We start from the raw sequence: 25,971 nt of genomic DNA on the forward strand, positions 1-25,971 counted from the left end.
TTGTTAGCCCCCTTTCATGCTGTTCTTCAATGGTCAGGACTCTCCCAGGACCACTACAGAGCAAGTATTATTTGGGTGGAGGATCATTCTCAGCACTGCAGTGACACTAACATGGTGGTGGTGTGTTAGTGTGTGTTGTGCTGGTATGAGTGGATCAGACACAGCAGCACTGATGTAGTTTTAAAACACCTCACTGTCACTGCTAGACTGAGAATAGTCCACCAAAAATCAAAAACATCAGCCAACAGCACCTTGCAGGCAGTGTCCTGTGACCACTGATGAAGGTCTAGAAGATGACCAACTCAAACAGCAGCAATAGATGAGCGATGACCTACCTAGTTGGTCCACCTACCAAGGTGGACCAACTAGGTAAGAGTGGACAGTAAGTGGACACAGTATTTAAAAACTCCAGCAGCACTGCTATGTTTGATCCACTCATACCAGCACAACACACACTAACACACCACCACCATGTCATTGTAACTGCAGTGCTGGGAATGATCCACTACCCAAATAATACCTGCTCTGTGGTGGTCCTGTGGGGTCCTGACCATTGAAGAACAGGGTGAAAGCAGGCTAAAACAGTATGCAGAGAAAAAGATGGACTGGAGTCAGTAATTGTAGAACTACAAAGTGCTTCTATATGGTAAGTGGAGCTGATAAAATGAACAGTGAGTGTAGAAACAGGGAGGTGGTTTTAATGTTATGGCTGATCAGTGTATGTAATGTATACAAACATATAAACAAAAGTTCTCAGTATTTATGTTGCAAATAAAAAATAAAAATTTGAAATGGTATTATGCACCTGCCTTTATTATAACTGCTTCCTACAGTAGCTTTCAAAATATTTTATATAATCTAAAAGTATAAAGTCCATAAAAATCACAAATTGCTTCAAATTAACATCCTGCTCTAACAGCAAAAATAAAGAATTAAAAGGCATTAAAATGACAGCAGTTACTCTGTAGGAGTTACAGGTATATTACATACGTGGAGATCAGTATCGACCAGGAGGAGTCGCACACAGATCTATTAGCCAGCAGAGGTCATAACTGCAGCAGTTAAGAAGAATCCACCCGACCCTTCCTCCCGGACAAGCCAATTATTGTCCGTATAGGTGACCAGCTGGCTGATACTGAGGTTAAAATGTTTGCACTGGTGGCATAGCATGTTTTACCATGGCACCAGCTGAGTGTCTTTATGTGCAATTTTTTTCCATATTGCATATAATATATATATATATAAGCTTTGCAAACTGACCAACAATGATACTAAAGGACACTGTTGCCAAGACAAAAATACAGGGTGTGTTCAAAAACCTAGTAAGCTGCCTTGCTGTCTTACTGCCTACGTAGGCAGCTGCCTAAGTAGAGAGGATTCTAATCCGTCATTGATTTATAAGTCAGGTTATTCGAAAGCACTACTTAGACAGCAATTCCATCAGTTTTCGCTAACTAAGCCAACACAGTTAGCCTCATGCCATTCAAACCAATGGGATGGGGTGGCACAATGCGCTAGCATGTCAACTAACATCTCCCTCCGTGTACCAAAAACGGTTACATTTGCTGACAAGCCCAAAATTGCAAATAAAAACACTTACACAAGTTTATACAAATTAAAAATCAATAATAATTTATTTACATTTGAAAATAATACGTTTGCCTTCACCGCTAAAGCAGCATCGGAAGCTCACTTATTCTTGAGTTAAAATCCCATTGAAATTTCAAGATACCTTACTAGTGAGCATATTAAGGCATCTAGGATTTCGAACAGCCTCCTTCTCAGGAGTGCGCATAGGATGACATAAAATGTGTTTATGCCAGGGGTGTCAAACTCACGGCCCGCGGGCCAGATCCAGCCCGCCGTGTCATTTGATCCGGCCCGCGAGAGCTTAAACGACTGTATGATTGTTGTGATGGTTCGAGTCGTTACAGAGACACGCTTATAATTTAATGCGCTCCTGCGCCTTTAAGAGACAACGTGACATCGTAGTCATGGCAACTAACTTTAACCTTCGCTAAGAAGCCATGTGACTTTTGGGTAGCGTAGTCAGTAATGTAAACAATAATAAATAAATACAAATAATTATATTGCAATATAATACCCAAGCATTGTCTGTAAGTAGTGGCGTTTATATTCTCAGTTGTTAGTAAATGTTTAGTGAGTATATCACCGCGTTTTAGTTACAAATTTACCGTAATTAAATACTGTTGTTACGTTACTATAGCAATTAGTATCTTTACACACAATTTTAACTCCTTATTTTACGTTTGGTTAAATCTCATATTGTACCAGATGTAACACTTGACTACAGCTGTGTGCTTTTACTGTATTAGGTTCTTTATTGTTTTTATTGTTTGTATTTTTACTTCATTTTGATGCACACAGTGTATCACACAGCTGGGAAGCAAATAAACCGACTGTATTCTGAAGGGAGCTGTCTGTCTGTCTGTCTGTCTGTCTGTCTAGCTGAGAAAGGGGGATAAACTATTAGTGAGGGCAGAATGATTGTCTTAAATATACACTGTAAAATCCTAAATAAACTGCAGCTTTCAAAATACAGGCTGATTTTGTGACCTGCAAAGTGACACAGCCTGCCAGTAGATGATGTTACACATATTTACACATGATCCTAAAATGTACAAAAAGATAATTAAGAAAATTAAGCATAAGGAGGAAATTTAATGAAAGTGAAAACAAGTTTGTGCTTCAGGAAGAGAAACCGGTGCGTCTCTTGTGTTATGAGGCTGTGTCTGTGGTAAAGTAGAACAATATAAATGCAGAATTCAGCCTCCAAGAAAAACAGCAATGTGACTGCAATCACAGCAGGATACGTTACAATCGGCCCTTTGAGGGCCACCATAAAGCTGATGTGGCCCTCGGTAAAAATGAGTTTGACACCCCTGGTCTATGCAGAGAGATCACTAGTTTTTTTCGAACACACCAATATTCTTTGACACTAGCTTTAAACTAAACACATGGGCTGCACCAATCCAAACACGTCTTGCAATTTGTTTGCATTTTTTTGTAATTTAGCAATTTACTTTTGTCTATTACAATTCCCCTGTCATTTGCACCACACCAATGCTGGCCAAGGAGGGTTACAGACTAGCACCCACATCTCTGACAAGGTTGTTGACTACTTTTTTAAGCCAGCCAGTGCTGAATTCCACACAGAGTGTCATGCTGTGCCCTATGTGTTCCTTCACTAGGCCTCAGCCAGACAGCAGGAGTCACTGTTACACCGTAATTGAGGAGAAACCCAGTCTGACCTCCTCCCATTACTAATGTCCACACACAATAAAATACCTATGTTATTTTACTATTTGCAGTGATGATATACAAACCCCATCTCTGGAAAAAGTGGGACACTCCGTAAAATGTAGAAAGAAATTACATTTAATGTTCTGGCTAACCAACTTCACAGCTTTAACGTGCCCATTTGCCATACCTAGCTGGACAAGGACGAATGGCACTGATTGACGTGAAGTGTAATTCTTCAAAGCATTATTTGCACCAAATCAAATAATACTTGCTACAACTGGAGGCTCGGGGCTAAGTCTTTGTGTGATAAGCCTGATGTCAGTCTTTTGTTTGTGTGGCTGACATGCCTGGCTGAAGGTCAGACTCTACAACCTGCCTGGCTTCTCCTACTGGTCTTTTTGTCAGTGTTTTTTGTTTTGATTTTTGGGGCACAGTCTATAAGCAGTGGCACCTGAAGGCGATGCTTGAAAAGTATACCTGAGTCTTTGTTTGTTAGGCCTGATATCAGTCTTTCATTTGTGTGGCTGACATGCCTGGCTGGAGGTCAGACTCGACGACCTGCCTGGCTTCTCCTGCTGGCCTTTCTGCAAGTGTTTTTTTTGTTCTGACTCTTGGGGCGCAGTCGATAAGCAGTGGCGGCCTTTCTGTATTGTAACAGTCATGGGTATACTTTCTGGTCTCAGATTTTGCTTATGATTGGCAGGGTCGACTTTCTTTTGTTAAGTGCTACTGCTGGTTTGCTGTTCCCCTGTCTTGTTCACTAGTGGGTGTTTAGGTTGTAACTTGATAGAGGATTGAGTAGCTGGTAAAGGTTCAGCCAAGCTCTCTTTGGTTTGTTCTCTGATGCTGTCCCTCTGGTATATTGTAATTGGGTTTATTCTCTCTATCATCATAGCTGCAGGGTTAGACCTGACACTAAGAGGCGATGCTTGAAAAGTATACCTGAGACTTGGCTCAGGACTAAGTCTTTGTTTGTTAGGCCTGATGTTAGTCGTTTGTGTGGCTGACATGCCTGGCTAAGGGTCAGACTTGACAACCTGCCTGGCTTCTCCTGCTGGCCTTTCTGCTAGTATTCTTTAGTTTTGGGGCCAGCCGGTAAGCAGTGGCGGCCTTTCTGTGTTGTAACCGTCATGGGTATACTTTCTGGTCTTAGGTTTTGCCTATGTTTGGCAGGGCGGCTTTCTTTTGTTAAGTGCTGCTGCTGGTTTTCCAGGTTCCCATGTTTGGTTCACTAGTGCGTGTTTAGGTTGTAACTTGATAGTGGATTGAGTAGCTGGTAAAGATGGAGCCAAGCGCTCTTTGGTTTGTTCTATAATGCTGTCCCTCTGGTATCCTGTAATTGGGTTTAATCCCTCTATCATCATAGCTGCAGGGTTGGACCTGAACTTCTGTCATGAGGCGCTCACCACCCGGTAACAACTGTGTTTTGTAAATATTGATCCCAAACAATTAAACGGTGTAATTAATTGGAAAGGTGAGTGACAGAGTGGTAAACATGCCGCTGTCCTGACATTTTTGAGTGTGTTGCAGGCACTAAATTAAATATTAGTTTGTACTTTTGTCAGTTAAACAAGGGTTTAAGGAAATGTTTAACTTATATATATCACAGCTTTTCTAGAAATAGGTGCAACACTGATTCACATGGACATTTTTGGCATCCATCAATAATGCACCGATGACACTGATAATAATGACAATGATGCATTAAATTGTACTCACTGAACCATCAGCCATTAAAAAAGTTTACCAGACTTGAACTTTTACAGCACACTGTGTGATTTATTCATGCATCACCCAATTAAAATCTAGGTCAGTAAAGTAAATGAAGGTGAAGGAAGTCTAGACGCAAAACTGCTCAATCAAGCACTAAACATCATATTGGCTACACTATGTTGTTTGCGGGGCCGGCACGGTGGCTTGGTGGGTAGCACTGTCACCTCACAGTAAAAAGGTCCTGGGTTTGATTCCCAGGTGGAGCGGTCTGGCTCCCTTCTGTGTGGAGTTTGGATGTTCTTCCCGTGTCTGTGTGAGTTTTCTCCCACAGTCCAAAGACCTGCAGTCAGGATAATTGACTAAAACTAAAAAAGTTCCCCTAGGTGTGTGTATGTGTTTGTGTGTGTGTGCCCTGTGATGGACTGACGACCTGTTCAGGGTGTTTCCAGCCTTTTGTTCAGTGAATTGTACCCACCACGACCATACACAGGATAACGTGGTGGTAAAACAGACACCAAATGAATAAATGTTGTTTTTGTACGGCACGGTGGCTGAGTGGGTAGCATCATCGCCTCACAGTAAGAAGGTCCTGGGTTTGATTCCCAGGTGGAGCGGTCCAGGTCCTTTCTGTGTGGAGTTTGCATGTTCTCCCTGTGTCTGTGTGGGTTTCCTCCGGGAGCTCCGGTTTCTTCCCACAGTCCAAAGACATGCAGTCAGGTTAATTGGAAAAGCTAAAAAGTTCCCCTACGTGTGTGTGTTTATGTTTGTGTGCGCTCTCTGATGGACTGATGACCTGAATAGTCCACCAACCAAAAATATCCAGACAACAACGCCCCATGGGCAGCGTCCTGTGTCCACTGATGAAGGTCTAGAAGATGACCAGCTCAAACAGCAGCAATAGATGAGCGATTAGCTGACTTTACATCTACAAGGTGGACCAACTAGGTAGGGGTGGACAGTGAGAGGACATGGTATTTAAAAACTCCAGCACTGCTGTTGTGTCTGATCCACTCATACCAGCACAACACACACTAACACACCACCACCATGTCAGTGTCACTGCAGTGCTGAGAATGATCCACCACCTAAATAATACCTGCTCTGTGGTGGTCCTGAGGGGGTCCTGACCGGGTCCTGACCATTAAAGAACAGGGTAAAAGCAGGCTAAGAAAATGCAGAGAAATTATGCAGAGAAACAGATGGACTACAGTCAGTAATTGTAGAACTACAAAGTGCTTCTATATGGTAAGTGGAGCTGATAAAATGGACAGTGAGTGTAGAAACAAGGAGGTGGTTTTAATGTTGTGGCTGAGCAGTGTAATTATGTTTGCTATACAGATAATAGGTATAAATTATGACCTATTGGCACAACATGATATGCCTATTTTGCATTAACATCTTCCTTGTGTATTTAACTGCTACCTTTCATTCATACATCCATTTATTTATTGATAATTGTAATAGTTCTGGAGACTAAATAGAAACTGAGGCATGAAGACACTAAATTAAAACACTAATCCTGTAACGTGGTGGCAGACGTTTAGGAGTTGATCCATGTCCTTCTGCAAGGCCTATTTTGGCTGGCAAATAGGGCACACCTCCTGCGTATTACCCTGTGATCTTTCAAGCTTTCTTAATTGACAATCACCTGTGCCTTGTGTCCCTGGCTAGTTTGGCCAGCAAATGGGACATGGAGGATCAGTTGCGTGTGATCTGTCAATCTCTTATACCTGACAATCACCCTCACCTCATGAGTGTTTATTCACTCCAGGTGGAAGTTCCTCTATGCTGTACATGATAGATTCTCCCTTTCATTTTTACAACGCTCCTTTGTTTGCACACTTGCTTTTCTCTGAAGCCGTGATTCCGGAATGCTCAGCCCGATCCGGCTTTCAGCTGACGCATGATGTCAGCATTCTTTTGCTTCCTGGGAACTGCCCAGCTTGCAGTGTTTTGCGCCTAGAGAGGGAGACACACTAGGAGAGTGGATTGCACCAAGGGTGGGGCAACATCCCTTTACAGAGTGGAACCACCCGTAAAACCGATTTATGTGTGTAAGGTGGCAGTGGAAGGGTTTGGGTTCTGTTTATTTATAGCTGAGCCAGCAGGTTGTTCTTTCCGATTGTTCCATGTCCTCTTTTTGAGGGCTGGTTTGTCACAGAAACCTGGAGCAGCTTGTCATATTGTTACAGCTAGTTCTCACTTTTGTGCTTACTCTGTTCTATCCACTTTCTCCATTGTGGGTTGCAGATGTTTTTGTGTCTTATTTTATTACTTTATTTCTCTGCTTATTAATTTGGGATTATTCCCTTTTTGTAGTTGCCTTTTACGTCAAAGTATTGTTCTACCTTGTATTAAACATTTGCAAATGGGTTCTATTTCCATTCTCGCAAGTGTGTGGGATTCATATCACGCATTCTGCAGCAAGGCATGTTCCAGCCCTCTTACAGATTCATTGCAATCAAACATTCATACACCAGAGCCGGGATCTTCAATACATCGTATCGAGTCTCAGCTCTGGGCTGAGCAGCCACATGAACAACGAATGGCCTGTTGTTCATATAGGGGTGGGATAATAAGCCGGATAGGGACTCTCTCATGACTGATGCAACTACGACTACAACTACGATGGCGCCTGCACAGAGACGAGGAAAGAGTGTGCCGATCAGGGTGTGTCTCTCCATACACAATGCTGATCCGCATATGCACTTGTCAAGTGTAGGTGACAAGATGCATACATGCATTGACTCACATATAGGGGCCACTTAGTAGTCAAAAGGCCCACATGGATTTGGAAACATGACGGATTATTCACAGACAGTAAGCAAAGACACGGTTTGAACCTTTGTCACTGAATAAAAATAGAACAATAATATGTTTCAATACTATTTTCTACTTTTAATACATTTCCAATATAAAACTCTAAGTTGTGACCAGTACTGACACTAGTTAAACCTAAAGTGGCACAGTGTTCCCCAACAGTGTTGGTGCCAGTCAGCACCTTTGGTGAGAAATTAAAGAAAAACATAGCACATGCTAAACCCCTGACAGATATTGGCAAGAAATAAGGATTGACCCAACATCCAATAGGTGAGCTGCGTACTGAAGATTACCCTTGGACTTTCCCCCATGAATGAAAGTGTGTGAAGCCATGCAATGGTATATTGTATTTCTAGACTGTCACGAAATTTCTACGATTGGCTCTAGACCAACCACATTTGTTTTATGTACAGATCATTTTATCCAAATATACAATATGATACTCAGTTTCAGAGTTAAGACCAGTGCTGGTACTTATACACTCCAAATATAATGAGTATATTTAACATTGGACATAAACTTAAAACTGTGGCTGCATCCCATTTTTTTCCATTTTTAATACTATACTAAGTGCTAACAGGTGCTCTAAATCAGGATCTACACTTATCAGCCATAACATTAAAACCACCTTCTTGTTTCTACACTCACTGTCCATTTTATCAGCTCCACTTACCATATAGGAGCACTTCGTAGTTCTACAATTACTGACTGTAGTTCATCCATTTCTCTACATACTTTTTTTAGCCTGCTTTCACCCTGTTCTTCACCAATAATCAGGCCCCCACAGGACCACCACAGAGCAGGTATTATTTGGGTGGTGGATCATTCTCAGCACTGCAGTGACACTGACATGGTGGTGGTGTGTTAGTGTGTGTTGTGCTGGTATGAGTGGATCAGACACAGCAGCGCTGCTGGAGTTTTTAAATATCGTGTCCACTCACTGTCCACTCTATTAGACACTCCTACCTAGTTAGTCCACCTTGTAGATGTAAAGTCAGAGACGATCGCTCATCTATTGCTGCTGTTTGAGTTGGTCATCTTCTAGACCTTCATCAGTGGTCACAGGGCGCTGTTGGCTGGATATTTTTGGTTGGTGGACTTTTCTCAGTCCAGCAGTGACAGTGAAGTGTTTAAAAACTCAAGCAGCATTGCTGTGTCTTATCCACTCATACCAGCACAACACACACTAACACATAACCACCATGTCAGTGTCACTGCATTGCTGAGAATGATCCACCACCCAAATAAGACCTGCTCTGTAGTGGTCCTGGGAGAGTCCTGATCATTGAAGAACAACATGCAGAGAAACAGATGGACTACAGTCAGTAATTGTAGAACTACAAAGTGCTTCTATATGGTAAGTAGAGCTGATAAATTGGACAGTGAGTGTAGAAACAAGGAGGTGGTTTTAATGTTACGGCTGATCGGTGTATATTAATCAGGACACCTCTGTTACAGAAACATAATTTGTCCAATCCGACTAAGCATTTTAGGCCAATAAAATGCTAAAACTAATGATTGAATCCTCATTTATGTTTTTTTTATTTCAATTTTTGAGTCATTCAATAAGTGCCACTAACATCACCCATAACTCTGTTTACACTAGTTAATAACAAAGCAACAGGCAATCATTCATTTCCTTTGTGTAGAAACACAGCACAGAACTACAATTTGGTCATCAGCAACAGGCGACACACAGACAGAGCACTGCTCAACACTTGAATTAACATTCAATTTCAGACTTAATTTTTATGCTAATTAGGAATGATGTGCTAAAGCAACACATTTCAGTTAATCACTTCAACATATACTGGACAAAGAACCAGTAGTATGGTGTGAATGTACAACATCATCCCTTGTAGCTTCTGTTTGCCTTTGCAGGCTCCAACTTTAGCCCACTATATGCTCATACAAATCAAACCATGGGCTCCTTTTGTAACTTGATACCTACTAGTGTCAAATTTATTCATATAGCGCTTTTTACAATGAACATTGTCTCAAAGCAACTTTACAGAATCCAGGACCAACAGACCAACAACCCATAAACTCCCTTAAAATTACAGGAAGAAACCTTGAGAGGAACCAGATTCAGCAGGGACCCCATCCTCCTTGGGTGTCCTGGAGGATATTTTAAATAAATAGGATTTACACAAATCATACAAACACTAAATTAAATTGAACTGAAAGTTAAAACTAGCAAAAAAAATAATTTGAGTTCTTCATTGTTCAGTCCAGTCTGTGATAAGGTCTGTTGTAAGTTCTGGACATTTTTGGTGCAAACACGCCAGGTTTCCGTCACATCTAGAAGAAGCAGCATTGTTGGCACTGCAGTCTCGACTTGCAGTCTTGAACCTCGAGAGGTTGAACAGGTTTCCATCAGAACCACCTCTGGGTAAAACAACAGAAGATGTAGTTACAATGTGAAATCGTTAAGAGTAAAAAGTCAGTTTTACAGAGAGCAGCTTTAGACTCCGGCATCCCTAATTATTACAGCATAACTACGTTTGCTTGTTTAGTTTGAAAAGACTAATCAAAGGCCTGAGAAAATAAATATGTTTTCAATCTCGACTTTGAGACATTAATGCCAAGTTCACACTACACTGTAAGCCCAGATAAGTTCAATCTACTTAAAAAATTTGAGGAAACCGGTTGCCTTAAAAAAGTTAAGTAATGTACTGTATAATGAAAACTTGAGTTAGCATAACTTAAAACATTAAGTTATTACACCTAAAAGGCAAGTTGATTAAACTTTATTTTTTTGGTTATACCAACTTATTTTCCCAATAATTCTACTTATTATCTTGAGCTCAATGGACAAAATTATTGATTTCTTTTTTCATGTTAATTACGTTTTAAATATCAATTAGAAATGTTTATAGAAAAACAGACAGAATAATAAAATTATTTTTCTTTATTTCACTTCAGAAGTATTTACTTAAAATACAATATGTCAAGAAAACATCTTAAAAACTGTACAAACTGTATATAAAGTTCTGATGAAAAAAGCTCTTCACAGTAACCATGAACCTCAGCAAGCTGATTTCTTAACGTTTGGCTGCAGCTCTCTAAAACAAAACAAAGAAACAAGAAACAGAAGTATTAATATCAACATTAATACCATTCATTTAAGGATTAAAATAAAGCAAGCCAGCACACTCTTTGCTTCGTATACGTATACGTCAAATAAAGCAGCGCTGTTTGATTATTTATTTAGTGTCAACATTAAGATCATTTATTTTAAACAAAATTGTTAAGTAAAGTACAACACTTACCAAAATTGGACGGAAGATAAAAAAGTCCCATCAGACTGGTGTACATGCTACTCAAAAATAGCATAATGAGTAAGAAAATGTCCATTTAGTTTAACAAAGGTTCCACTTCACAAAAGACAAGTTTACTTTTGCAAAAAGCCTTAAATGAAAAGTAAAAAGTAATTTGCAACAACAGGTTACAAAAGTTAAAACAAATGGCTACCCGAACACAAGAAAATCATTTTTGCCTGATTCACCAACAGCATGCTGTAAAAAGGCGGGCTTACACGTAAATGGTGGGCGTTTTTCTGTTTAATTACCTTAACTTAACTTTTTTAAGTTAATCTGATAGAAAAGTATTTTTTTTTGTTTAAATCTTTTAGCACATTTAAATGTGTACTCAAATGAGTACATTGTAGTCTGCATTTTTTAGTAGAGCAAAAAAACTTAAATAATTTATGTAAGTTGTACTAAAAATGTTTGATTAGATATAAAGTCCGGGCTAACAGTGTACACGACTTTCCAAGTCGTCAGGTCGCTGTACAGTTCACACTACACAACTGAATCTCCTGCACTCGGGAGTCTTTCAGTCTACACGCTTCTCTGGTCTCCCTTTTTTTATTTCTTTTTTTTTTTTTTTTTTTTTTTTTTTTTTACAAAAACACGTGAGAAGTGACGAGAAGTTTAATGATACCACGTCCAAAAAAAGGAACGTCAACAAGTAGCGAGAGATCAAAGGGTTTGTGCGCTGATGTGCAGCGTAATATCAAGGAGGAAAAATAAATAAATCTGAGTGGATTTGGCAACACGAACAGTATATGGCTTGTTCTGTAGTAAGTTTTGCAATGCAGCGTGGGTGTTATGTTTTGTAGAGGACGATCAAATCAGAATTACTGTAAAACGTGTGTGTCGGTGTATCCTGATATAAACTATATTAATTAAGCCCCTGTCCCCTGTCCTCTCCTGCATTTCCCCTCACGCTGTATCCTGTGTTCTCATTGGCTGTTCGACATGTCACTCATTCCCAGTTGCCCGTCTGAGATCAGATATCTGGCGTGCTAGAAAACTCAATCCAGTCGCCGAGCGGTCGGCGAGCCGGTCGGGTCGAGTTGTTGGATAGTTCACACTTAGCGACTGAGAGCCGAGTTTTGATCGCCGAGGAAACGCTGAGTTGCTCCCGACCCGGAAAATCAATCGCCGACCAGTCGCCGAGCGAAAATCAGGGCAAAAATCGTGTAGTGTGAACCAGGCATAAGACTATGTCCGAGTCCCAAACCATTCGAGGCAGGGAGATTATTCCAAAGTTGTGGTGCTTTGTAAGAAAATGCTCTGTATGAACAAAGGGTCATCTTTCATGTGAACAAATAATTTTTGCAAATTGTTTATTGCTGTTGGTGTTGAATTTAAGTGGAGGACGCGAGGACTCACGAGTTTGTATCTCAGCTCTACTACCGGCACATTGGGCACCTTTATGGAAAATGATTGGCTTGTCCATGGGTGTGAATGCCAGAAAGGATTCCTAATAACTGTACCAATTATGACCTCTGCTGGCTGATTGATGCTGCCTATACAAAGGGGGTGGATAATAGATATAGTAGGATCTCCATGCAGGTGAAAAGAAGTAGTTGGCTTCTGCGTGTGTGTCAGATGGGCCCTGTGATAGTTACAGCCCTCATAGGTCAGGGGTGGAGGACTGCAGCAGTAGAGGAAGCAATTTGGATACTACTATTTTAAGTGATTAAAAGGCCAAAAGTCTATGTACACCTAATGTTTAGCTTATTGGACATTTTTATTAATGTTACCTTGTTATTGCTTCCCCATAAAGGATTGTACAGTCTTTGCTTTTGTTAGAGCTTAACAAAAGGCTTTACAATGTGTCTGTGGGAATTTCTGTCTATTTATTTAAAAGAGCATGTGTTGGGTCAGGCACTCATTTTGGTCAATAGGGCATGGCTCACGATTTGAGTTCCAAATCACCCCAAAGCAGATCAGTGGGGTTAAGGTTAGGGCTCTTTGCAGGCCACTTTGTTCACAGAGGTGCAGTCATGCTGGAACAGGAAAGGACCTTCCACAACAGTCTGGACCGCCTGCAACTACTACAACCCAAATAAATTTGACACTCACTATGAATAGATCTAATAGCCAATGACCAACACAAACCCAATACTAACTCCAATTACTGTGTAATGGCAGGTGGTGAGGACCACAGAGGAAGACTGATCCTGGTCCCAAATGCTGATACTGGAGGATACAGAAACTAAAAAAGACTAGTTAAAATTATATTCAAAAAGGCTGCTCAGGTGGCGCAGCGGTAAAAACACACGCTGGAACCAGAGCTGGGATTTCAAAAACACCGTATCGAGTCTCAGTTCTGCCTGCCGGCTGGGCTGAGCAGCCACATGAACAACGATTGGCCTGTTGTTCAGATTGGGGTGGGATATTTAAAAAGCCAGATAGGGTCTCTTTCATAACTAATGCAATTACGACCTCTACTGGCTGATTGATGGGGCCTGCTCAGAGATGGGAAAAGAGTGCTGTCGGGGTGTGTCTCTCCGTACATAGTGCTCTGCATTGCACTTGTCAAAGTGTAGGTGACAAGATGCATATGGCATGCTGCCCATGTGTCGGAGGGGGTGTGGGTTAGCTTTGTTCTCCTCAATCAGAGAGGATCAGCATTGGTGGAGAGGAAGCATGATGCAATTGGACGTGCTAAAAGAGAGAGAAAAAAAATAAATATATATATATATACTGTATATACAGTGTATCACAAAAGTGAGTACACCCCTCACATTTCTGCAAATATTTTATTATATCTTTTCATGGGACAACACTATAGAACTAAAACTTGGATATAACTTAGAGTAGTCAGTGTACAACTTGTATAGCAGTGTAGATTTACTGTCTTCTGAAAATAACTCAACACACAGCCATTAATGTCTGAATAGCTGGCAACATAAGTGAGTACACCCCACAGTGAACATGTCCATATTGTGCCAAAATGTGTCGTTGTCCCTCCCTGGTGTCATGTGTCAAGGTCCCAGGTGTAAATGGGGAGCAGGGCTGTTAAATTTGGTGTTTTGGGTACAATTCTCTCATACTGGCCACTGGATATTCAACATGGCACCTCATGGCAAAGAACTCTCTGAGGATGTGAGAAATATAATTTTTGCTCTCCACAAAGATGGCCTGGGCTATAAGAAGATTGCTAACACCCTGAAACTGAGCTACAGCATGGTGGCCAAGGTCATACAGCGGTTTTCCAGGACAGGTTCCACTCGGAACAGGCTTCGCCAGGGTCGACCAAAGAAGTTGAGTCCACGTGTTCGGCGTCATATCCAGAGGTTGGCTTTAAAAAATAGACACATGAGTGCTGCCAGCATTGCTGCAGAGGTTGAAGACATGGGAGGTCAGCCTGTCAGTGCTCAGACCATACGCCGCACACTGCATCAACTCGGTCTGCATGGTCGTCATCCCAGAAGGAAGATGACGCACAAGAAAGCCCGCAAACAGTTTGCTGAAGACAAGCAGTCCAAGAACATGGATTACTGGAATGCCCTGTGGTCTGACGAGACCAAGATAAACTTGTTTGGCTCAGATGGTGTCCAGCATGTGTGGCGGCGCCCTGGTGAGAAGTACAACTGTATCTTGCCTACAGTCAAGCATGGTGGTGGTAGCATCATGGTCTTGGGCTGCATGAGTGTTGCTGGCACTGGGGAGCTGCAGTTTGTTGAGGGAAACATGAATTCCAACATGTACTGTGACATTCTGAAACAGAGCATGATCCCCTCCCTTCGAAAACTGGGCCTCATGGCAGTTTTCCAACAGGATAACGACCCCAAACACAACCTCCAAGATGACAACTGCCTTGCTGAGGAAGCTGAAGGTAAAGGTGATGGACTAAACCCAATTGAGCACCTGTGGCGCATCCTCAAGTGGAAGGTGGAGGAGTTCAAGGTGTCTAACATCCACCAGCTCCGTGATGTCATCATGGAGGAGTGGAAGAGGATTCCAGAAGCAACCTGTGCAGCTCTGGTGAATTCCATGCCCAGGAGGGTTAAGGCAGTGCTGGATAATAATGGTGGTCACACAAAATATTGACACTTTGGGCACAATTTGGACATGTTCACTGTGGGGTGTACTCACTTATGTTGCCAGCTATTTAGACATTAATGGCTGTGTGTTGAGTTATTTTCAGAAGACAGTAAATCTACACTGCTATACAAGCTGTACACTGACTACTCTAAGTTATATCCAAGTTTTAGTTCTATAGTGTTGTCCCATGAAAAGATATAATAAAATATTTGCAGAAATGTGAGGGGTGTACTCACTTTTGTGATACACTGTATATATATATATATATACGTATATATATATATATATATATTCAAAAAAAGAAACACTTAACTGGCTAAGAAGTAAAAAATGAAAACAAAAGGCAGAGCAGAATAAGCTAAAGAGGGTCACTGCCTGAAGCGGGATTCAACATGCAGCAGCTGGGCTAATGAGGCGAAAGCCCTACTGCATAAACCAAACAAAGGCCCAGCCCTCCATTCAGTAATCCAGGCAGAGGGAGTCAGGGAGTCGACTCTTCTTCTACAAATCCCCTCACTCACATACTTAGAACTAAAAAGGAGAGAGCCAACCAGCTACTCAGTCCACCAATACACTTTCTACCTTAAAAGTAACTGAAAAGGAACCAGTGAGAGAGGAAGTCTACAATGAGTTGGTTTAAAGAACCGACTATGCAGAAGAATCAGTACAGCAGAATGGCTTCTAGAAATGCAGAGGCGAAAGCTACAGAGTAGAAAGCTTCCACATTTGTGCCAACAGATTGGGGAAGACCCTTATATGTCCATATGCACAAAACTAGATCCATAAAGACATTTGAGTAGTTTTCTTGTGGAGGCATCGTAGTGGCCTACAAAGTGTTCTGACCTCAGCTTAATTACACACCTTTGGGATCAGTTACAACATTGTTTGTGGGCCAGGTTTACTTATCCAACATTGGTGCCTGAACTCAGAAATGCTTTTTTAATAGAAACCCAAGAGACATTTGTTGAAATGTGGGGAAAACCTTGAGGAAAATGAAGGATTTTGTAGCTTAAACACCCATGTTTTTGGAATGGGACATACAACAATGCCAGGTGTCGGGGTCAGATGTCGATATAATTTGGGCAGTGTAGTATATATACAAACTCAACGCAGTGCATTAATAATTTTTTTTCACAAGTTGATTCACAACACTGTCAGATAAAAGGTACATAACAGATACACCAATAAGGCATAACATTAAAACCACCTCCTTGTTTCTACACTCACTGTCCATTTTATCAGCTCCACTTACCATATACAAGCATTTTGTAGTTCTACGAGTACTGACTGTAGTCCATCTGTTTCTCTACATGCTTTTTTAACCTGCTTTCACCCTGTTCTTCAATGGTCAGGACCCCCACAGGACCACCACAGAGCAGGTATTATTTAGGTGGTGGATCATTCTCAGCACTACAGTGACACTGACATGGTGGTGGTGTGTTAGTGTGTGTTGTGCTGGTATGAGTGGATAAGACACAGCAGTGCTGCTGGAGTTTTTAAACACCTCACTGTCACTGCTGGACTGAGAATCGTCCACCAACCAAAAATATATCCAGCCAACAGCACCCCGTGGGCAGCGTCCTGTGACCACTGATGAAGGTCTAGAAGATGACCAACTCAAACAGCAGCAATAGATGATCAATAGTCTCTGACTTTACATCTACAAGGTGGACCAACTAGATAAGAGTGTCTAATAGAGTGGACAGTGAGTGGACACAGTATTTTAAAACTCCAGCAGCATTGCTGTGTCTTATTCACTCATACCAGCACAACACACACTAACACATCACCACCATGTCAGTGTCACTGCAGTGCTGAGAATGATCCACCACCCAAATAATACCTGCTCTGTAGTGGTCCTGTGGGGGTTCTGACCATTGAAGAACAGCATGAAAGGGGGCAGAGAAACAGATGGACTACAGTCAGTAATTGTAGAACTACAAATTGCTTTTACATGGTAAGTGGAGCTGATGAAATGGACAGTGAGTGTAGAAACAAGGAGGTGGTTTTAATGTTATGGCAAAGTAAGAATTTCATTGGACAGTTTAACTGCTGTTTCTACTGTGCACATGACAATAAAATCTTGAATCTTGAAAGTCCAGCTGTACACCTACAATTATGCTGTATTATAAAAAGGTCCTCTTGATGGTACTACATGTATGTAATATGTACCCTATAACCCCAAATTAGTATCTTTTATTTCTGAAGATAAAAAAAAAAACTGTAGGCAGTATTCGCTCAATTAAAATTGAATGCTGATGCATAGTACTTCTCCTCCGGACTGTCCAAGTGATTGCTTTATTATCGAGCTATATCTTACTGTGTAGACAGAATGGAGCAAATTGCTGAGCAGGAAAACCGACTGCACACTTTTCTGATGCGATATCTAATTACCTTCCTTTCTTCCTGTCTGTCTGTCTCGTTTCTCTCCGGTTAAGTGCTGAGAATGAAGATGATGCAGTCATCTACTGGAGATGGAAGTCAAATCTGTAATAAAGTGGATCCGTACTAGCTTCTTCTGATGGCGATCGTTTCTGCAGTTTGAGCACTGAAGGGTGGAAACGATAGAAAAAGACGTATGCCTGATCAGCTGTCTTCAAAATCTCATCTGGTGCTACGAGTCTAAGCTGCAAAGATGACTGTAGTGGCAGGAGATAACATGGATGAGACATCAACCCTGCCGGGGCATCCACATGACCCATACCCCCCTGACCATGACGATCATGAGTGCTGTGAACGAGTGGTTATTAACATCTCAGGCCTCAGATTCGAGACTCAACTCAAGACACTTGCCCAATTTCCAGATACGCTCCTGGGCAACCCTAAAAAGCGAATGCGCTACTTCGACCCTTTAAGGAATGAGTACTTCTTTGACAGGAATCGACCAAGCTTTGATGCCATCCTTTACTACTACCAGTCAGGTGGGCGGTTAAGACGTCCTGTTAACGTCCCTTTAGACATGTTTTCTGAAGAGATTAAGTTCTACGAACTTGGCGTAGAGGCAATGGAGAAATTTCGCGAGGACGAGGGTTTCATCCGTGAAGAGGAGCGTCCCTTACCAGAGAACGAGTTCCAGAGACAGGTATGGCTCCTGTTTGAGCACCCAGAAAGCTCTGGACCTGCACGTGGCATTGCTATTGTGTCTGTCATGGTCATTCTGATTTCTATAGTCATATTTTGTTTGGAGACCCTACCAGAACTCAAAGAGGACCCCAAAGGACGTTTCCAAACCATCGGAAACAGCACTGTTTACTACAAGCCAAACATTCTCACAGACCCGTTCTTTATCGTGGAGACGCTTTGTATCATTTGGTTCTCCTTTGAACTCATCGTCCGCTTCTTTGCGTGCCCAAGCAAAGCGGCGTACTTTAAAAATATGATGAACACGATCGACGTAGTGGCCATCATCCCATATTTCATCACACTTGGCACAGAGCTCGCAGAGGACCCAAACGAAGCCAGGGAAGTCAAAGGAGGGGGTGAAGCCACATCACTGGCAATCCTCAGGGTTATCCGTCTCGTCCGGGTTTTCAGGATCTTCAAACTGTCCAGGCATTCGAAAGGACTTCAGATTTTGGGACAGACCCTGAAAGCTAGCATGAGGGAGCTTGGCCTGTTGATCTTCTTCCTGTTCATTGGAGTCATCTTGTTCTCCAGTGCAGTCTACTTCGCAGAGGCTGAGGAAAAGGAGTCGTTCTTCACCAGTATTCCAGATGCATTTTGGTGGGCTGTGGTCTCAATGACAACTGTTGGCTATGGTGATATGTACCCTGTCACCATCGGGGGCAAGATTGTCGGATCTCTTTGCGCGATCGCAGGTGTGCTGACCATTGCACTTCCTGTGCCAGTCATTGTGTCCAATTTTAACTATTTTTACCACCGGGAAACCGAAGGAGAGGAGCAAGCTCAGCTCCTTAATGTGAGCAATCCAAACATCCCTTCTGACTCCAATTCCAGTCGGCGCAGCTCGTCCGTCATAAGCAAGTCGGAGTACGTTGAGACGGACGACGACATGAACAATAGCATCGACAATTTTAGGGAAGCAAACCTTAGAACTGGGAACTGCACCTTCCCGAACCAGAACTGTGTAAATAAGGGCAAGCTTCTGACAGAGGTCTAAATCTTGCCCCATTTTTACCCAGAGACATCTAGACTGATACAAGCGTCTAAAACTAACAGAATGCTTTATTGTTTTATTTGTGTTAATGCATTATTCTGATGCAATTACTTTACAAAGACAAAAAGTACTTTCAATTCTGATGAAAAAGGATCAGAATGTATAATGTTTCATCCTGAGATTCCCTAAGCAGAAATGCACCTTAACACCACACCTAAGTATGAATAGAAAAACAAGGTTTCCTGTTTTCCTGTTACAGCTTTTGAAAGACATCTGCAGGGCTCGTGTTTCTCCTGCAGATGCTAAAACTTGAATCCCATGAAAAACAACATGGAATTTAAAACATTTTATAAGCATGTAAAAATATCCATTTTTTTAATAATGGCATGCTGAAGTCATTACCTGGTTAGTAATTATTTTTTATACATATGCCCCCCATTTCTCATTTGGTTTGGACAACTTTTAATGCTCCTGGTATGGGCTGAATGCTAGCTGAATGTTTAATCTTAATCTAATAATATCTGAATAGCCTGCACAATTATATTCAATTATTTATTCATTGTCTGTTTTCCATGACTTTAATTTGCTCAGGGTCGCGGTGTGTTAGATTCATTGGGCTAAAGGCAGTAAACAGGTGGCCAGTCCATCACACACACGTACATACTCATACACACACACACACACGCTCACACTTAGGGCAATTTTTAGTATCTCCAATTAACCTAAATGAAAACCGGAGCACCTGTAGGAAACCCACACAGAAACAGGGAGTACATGCAAACTCCACACAGAAACTGCACCACTGTGACATTTCATGACAACCAAGATTTCAGTATAAACATTTTATTTAACTGGTTAACATTAAATATGAATGTAATGGAGCATGATGCTTTTTTCACATGGACATTCTTGGCTTCTGTCATAATATACGTCTCAAATCACACATCATGAATATAATAATAATCACACCAGTAATAGATGTGGTTGTATTTGTTTAATATTTAGTACAGTATGATGTGAATTGAAACAGCCATAAATGCTTGTAAACAAATTGCTTTTCTAAATAGAACATACTATTTAAAATAATTAAAGATACATAATTATATACACCGACGAGGCATAACATTATGACCACTGACATATTAGATATATTAGGCAGCAAGTGAACATTTTATCCTCAAAGTTGATGTGTTAGAAGCAGGAAAAATGGGCAAGCGTAAGGATTTAAGCGAGTTTGACAAGGGCCAAATTGTGATGGCCAGACAACTGGGTCAGAGCATCTCCAAAACTGCAGCTCTTGTGGGGTGTTCCCGGTCTGCAGTGGTCAGTATTTATCAAAAATGGTCCAAGGAAGGAACAGGGGTAACCCGGCGACAGGGTCATGGGCGGCCATTGATGCACGTGAGGAGTGAAGGCTGGCCCATGTGGTCCGATCCAACAGACGAGCTACTGTAGCTCAAATTGCTGAAGAAGTTAATGCTGGTTCTGATAGAAAGGTGTCAGAATACACAGTGCATCATAGTTGCAGGGCTGTTTTGGCAGCAAAAGGGGGACCAACGCAATATTAGGAAGGTGGTCATAATGTTATGTCTGGTCGGTGTATATGTTACTTTATACTTTACCATTTAATAAACTTTTAGTCCTAGATTAATGATACAGTATATGCTGGACTGGGCAGTTGTGACTATAAACTGATAATCGCAACCAGATTATTCTTCATTTTCTAAATCAGAATAAATATGTCTTAGTCTATTATTGGCTGACACATAACTCTATAGTAAGCTCAGTAAATATTTTAGACTGATAACTTAGACTGATAGCACTATGTTTGTGCTTTATACTTACTAAAATCCTTGGCGTCATTGGAATTTCTGCAGATGGCTGGAATGTCAATGTGAATGCAGCATTACACCTAACATTTGTACTGCAGGGAACCCGTTATTAAATAAAAAGAGCCTGGAGATACACTTTAGCTTCGCATCACTTTAGCCAGCCTGGTTTTGAATTCAATTAATAAACTGTACAGTACAGGGGGGTGTCAGTTTTAGTAAGGTTCTCAGACACTAGAACGGCTATAATCCAACTTCTTCTAGTCTCTGGAATACACTGAAGGTACTAAATTATTCCTTAGCTGGTAAAGATATTGCTGATGAAGAATGTTGTCTAACACATCCGTTTTAATTATTCCATGTTCAACTGGGGTAAGATCTAGTGACTGTGAAGGCTCCATCATATTTCATTTTTACACAGCAAACACTTTGGTGAAGTAAAGACCACGCTTATATAGATAAAAATGTTCCAGCATATTGTTCTTAAAAAAGCTGTAGGTAGTTTTTTCACATCACTAAATGAGTAACCACATTACTTACAATACAAATACTACACTTTTAAAAGCTTACTTTCCAGCTGTTCTGGTAGAAAATTGGTCTTGGGCTAGTTTTTATATATGGGGTTGGTGGTTCATGTCACTACTGTGCACTAAGCAAATTATATAAAGACATGAAGAAAAGCTTGGTTTAAAGAAACTCCAGTGGCCTGCACAGAGCCCTGACCTCAACCCCACTAAACAGCTTGGGAACAAACTAGATTAACTAAGGCTTTCTTGACTTATATAATTGCCCAGCCATACAAATGCTCTTTTGACTGAATGGGCACAAATGTCTACAGACAGACTTCAGTCTTGTGAGAAGGCTTCTCACAACAGTTGCTGTTGTTATAGCTGAAAAGATCACATAAAGGTCACTGTTTTAATAGCATTTGTTTTTGAAATGGGATGTCTCACAAGCTCATGGTCAGGTGTCCAAATATTTTGACCATATAGTGTATTAATGGAGATACATAAAGATAACATAAAGCATTAAGGCTTATTTATTACAGGCACTGTGTATCTTTAAGGGTTCTTAATATCTTTAAAATGCTATTCTAATGACATGTTGAAGCAATGTTTGTTTGTTTTTTTATTAGGATTTTAGCGTCATGTTTTACACTTTTGGTTACATTCATGACAGGAACAGTAGTTACTCATTACACAAGGTTCATCAGTTCACACAAGGTTATATCGAACACAGTCATGGACAATTTAGTATCTCTAATACACCTCACTTGCATGTCTTTGGACTGTGGGAGGAAACCGGAGCACCCGGAGTAAACCCACACAGACACGGGGAAACCATGTAAACTCCACACAGAAAGGACCCGGACCGCCCCACCTGGGGATCAAACCCAGGACCTTCTTGCTGTGAGGCGACAGTGCTACCCACTTAGCCACTGTGCCACCTTGTTGAAACAATGCCATGACACACTGAACAGTATTATGATAATGTACACATGGTTAATTGGAGCTACTAAAGATTGCTCTAAATGCGAATGTGTGTATGTGTGTTTGCTCTGTGATGGACTGGCGACCTGTTCAGGGAGTTTTCTACTTTGTGCCTGGTGAATTGTACCCACCGCGACCATGAATAGGATTAAGCAGTGAATAAATGACTGAATAAATGAATGAATGAATGAATAAAAAGCATATTAAATTAATAGGGCATGAAGATAAAGCAGTATGAAGTACAGGAGTGGTAGTTATGAAAAAAGTATTAAAAGTACTTCCAGGTTTATGGCTTTCAGTGAGTTACATGTTTGGAAATGAACTATATCATTATACACTGTATAATTAACTGCAGCTTTCTACTCTACATATTTAACTATCCAAACCAACCAGAAATGTTTAAATCACTCATTGCTTGAAACAAATATTTACTATGTGAACATATTTTAACACTGTATTCCATTTAAAAGCATTTAAACTCAGATAACTAGCCACTAGCCAACACTAGCCAATACCGTTTTACACTAGCCAATATCTTTTTAAGTCAAATGTAAGCATTTCCATTGTGTCTACAATCAGACACACTGGAATCAACTTACAAGAGAATGCAGCCACTGCCCTGCAATTTATGCCTTTATAAGGACCTCAGTATTCAGTAGAACCTCAAGTCTATGGTGTCTAAGAAGAGAACATACAAACATAGCACCAAGCTAAATAGAGCAAAAACACTAAACTGCTGAAATACAACTTGTCAGCATATGTGGGCTAACTAGTAAGAACCAGGGTACTGAATTTATATGTGAAAAGAGACCAATAATCACAAACACTTAACCAAATGAACATTTCAATCACAGATCTAATATCACTGCTTAAACATGAATATTTTTTTCTTTATTAAGCTTAAATAAATCTATTTCAGGTTGTTTCTGCTGCACATTTATTAGTTTTCGTTTTTTAAAGGCAGAATTCCAAATGACTTCCTACTGTCTATAACTGTGCACTCTACACCGATCAGCCATAACATTAAAACCACATTCTCGTTTCTACACACATTGTCCATTTTATCGGCTCCACTTACCATATAGAAGCACTTTGTAGTTCTACAATTACTGACTGTAGTACATCTGTTTCTCTGCATGCTTTGTTAGCCCCCTTTCATGCTGTTCTTCAAAGGTCAGGACTCAGTGACAGTGACTGCAGTGACACTGACATGGTGGTGGTGTGTTAGTGTGTGATGTGCTGGTGGATAAGACACACCAATGCCGATGGAGTTTTTAAACACCTCACTGTCACTGCCGGACTGAGAATAGTCCACCAACTAAAAATATATACAGCCAACAGCGCCCCGTGGGCAGTGTCCTGTGACCGCTGATGAAGGTCTAGAAGATGACCAACTCAAACAGTAGCAATAGATGAGTGACCGTCTTGCTACAAGGTGAACCAACTAGGTAGGAGTTTCTAATAGAGTGGACAGTGAGTGGACAGCACAACACACACTAACACACCACCACCATGTCATTGTCACTGCAGTGCTGAGAATGATCCACCACCTAAATAATACCTGCTCTGTGGTGGTCCTATAGGGGTCCTGACCATTGAAGAACAGGGTGAAAGCAGGCTAAAAATTTATGTAGAGAAACAGATGGACTACAGTCAGTACTTGTAGAGCTACAAAGTGCTTCTATATGGTAAGTGGAGCTGATAAACTGGACAGTGAGTGTAGAAACAAGGAGGTGGTTGTAATGGCTGTTATGGCTGATCAGTGTATATGATACAATATTAAAGTAAAGTCCAGGTGTCATTGCAGTTTGCTTCACTCCAGAGTTTAGCAATCTGTCGATTACACTTGATTTTATTGAAGTTTAGGTGTGAAGCTTGTGTTTTTTTTTTACCAGTTTTAACCAAGCAATTAAAGGTTGTAACTCCCTGTAGTCCAACCTGCCATGTTTAGCATCATGTAAGCTCCCATCTGTGTTTCAGCCATTGCCCTGTCTCTAGGTAGACAGGCTATTAGGTCATGCTAGACAGTTATTTTAACCATTCAATAGCTTTTGTCAATCTACAAACATGATTTCTATATATATAAAAAAAAAAAACAATAAATGTAAATAAATGTTAGAAAACAATGAAACAAGCAATTTACAGACCTGCTTTAATGGTAATATAAACTGAGAACCACTTCACTTATATCTTCTGAACAGAATTATGGGATTGCCATGTCCGAGAAGTATAGATCTGAATTTACTCAATACTCTGGTCTCCACAGTTGGACTGGACTCAGTTCAGATTGGAGCAGTCCTCTTCAAAAGCACAGAAATTCTGCCTACCTAGGATGTCATCTTTTAAATGGACCACACCATCAGTGAATCTTCTTTTCTTACACTCAGTGAAATGAGAAAATATTCAGACCCCTTGATGTTTCTCACCCTTTAATGTGTTGTGGATTCGTTTTTAAATGGATGTAGTTACAATACAGCAATCACAGCTGTAAGTCTTCTTAGATACAACTCTATGAGCTTTGCACATCTGGATTTGGGGAGTTTATCCCATTCTCAATGACAGACTCTCTAGAGCTCTATCAGAATACATGGGAAGCTTCTGAGAACAAGTCTGTCTGTGTTGCAGCAAAGAATCCAAATACTTTTATACAAAGTATTAAAGTATTACCAATCACAATTGATAGGTAAATGTGGCAGTTATATTCATTAAGAATTACATTCACAACAGAATAAATTGTGCAAAACATCAAGGGGGCTGAATATTTTCTAAATCCACTATATACACCACTTTATAATTGTTGCATAGTGCCTTTAACTCTTTTATGGACACAAATGTTAAAAGTGCCTCCATGTACAATAACATCAGTTTTACTGTGCAGCTCCTTTGAACTGTATGATGCAACATCAAGGTCTGATTTGTTAATAATGTGGACTATTATAGTCAGAATATGCACAGCAAAGCCTGTACAGTCAAATAACCGTGCATGAACTTTGAAAGACTGAATGAGGTGCATTACACAGCTTCGGTTTGCGGAAAGTTATGACATAATGATTGAGAAAAAAATGACTGTTTATGAGGATGTACAAAGTAAATTAAGAAGAGTAATAACTCAATATGAGTGGGATAACAGTGTTGGATATTTAGCACTTGCCCTCTCAGATCCTTGTATATACACATCAAAACTGTACATAGAAGATTTTCTATTGTTCATCACTGTTGTTGTCCATTTTGTTTAGTGCAATTTTATTTATTTTAAGAAGCCTTTTTAGGTTTTTGTCTACCTCAGCCTGGTCATGTATGTAAAACCCAGATGCATAACATCCAGCTCGGCAGTTAACCACAGATTAACACATTATACTGCAGCTATATGTCATATAATCAATCAGACATAATCA

At 40.7% G+C, this 25,971-nt stretch overlaps 1 protein-coding gene across 1 annotated transcript in view; it reads left to right on the forward strand.

Annotated features, from left to right (window-relative positions):
- Window positions 1–19,309, forward strand: part of kcna1b (potassium voltage-gated channel, shaker-related subfamily, member 1b) — a 21,851-nt gene extending 2,542 nt beyond the window's left edge. The window contains exon 2 of the mRNA XM_063006701.1: window positions 17,579–19,309. Coding sequence (XP_062862771.1) covers window positions 17,776–19,260 — 1,485 coding nt within the window. The 5' untranslated portion in view covers window positions 17,579–17,775 and the 3' untranslated portion in view covers window positions 19,261–19,309. The remainder of the gene's footprint in view (window positions 1–17,578) is intronic.
- Window positions 19,310–25,971: the final 6,662 nt, after the last annotated feature.

Source organism: Trichomycterus rosablanca, chromosome 1 (genome assembly GCF_030014385.1).
Source record: "Trichomycterus rosablanca isolate fTriRos1 chromosome 1, fTriRos1.hap1, whole genome shotgun sequence".
Taxonomy (NCBI): domain Eukaryota; kingdom Metazoa; phylum Chordata; class Actinopteri; order Siluriformes; family Trichomycteridae; genus Trichomycterus; species Trichomycterus rosablanca.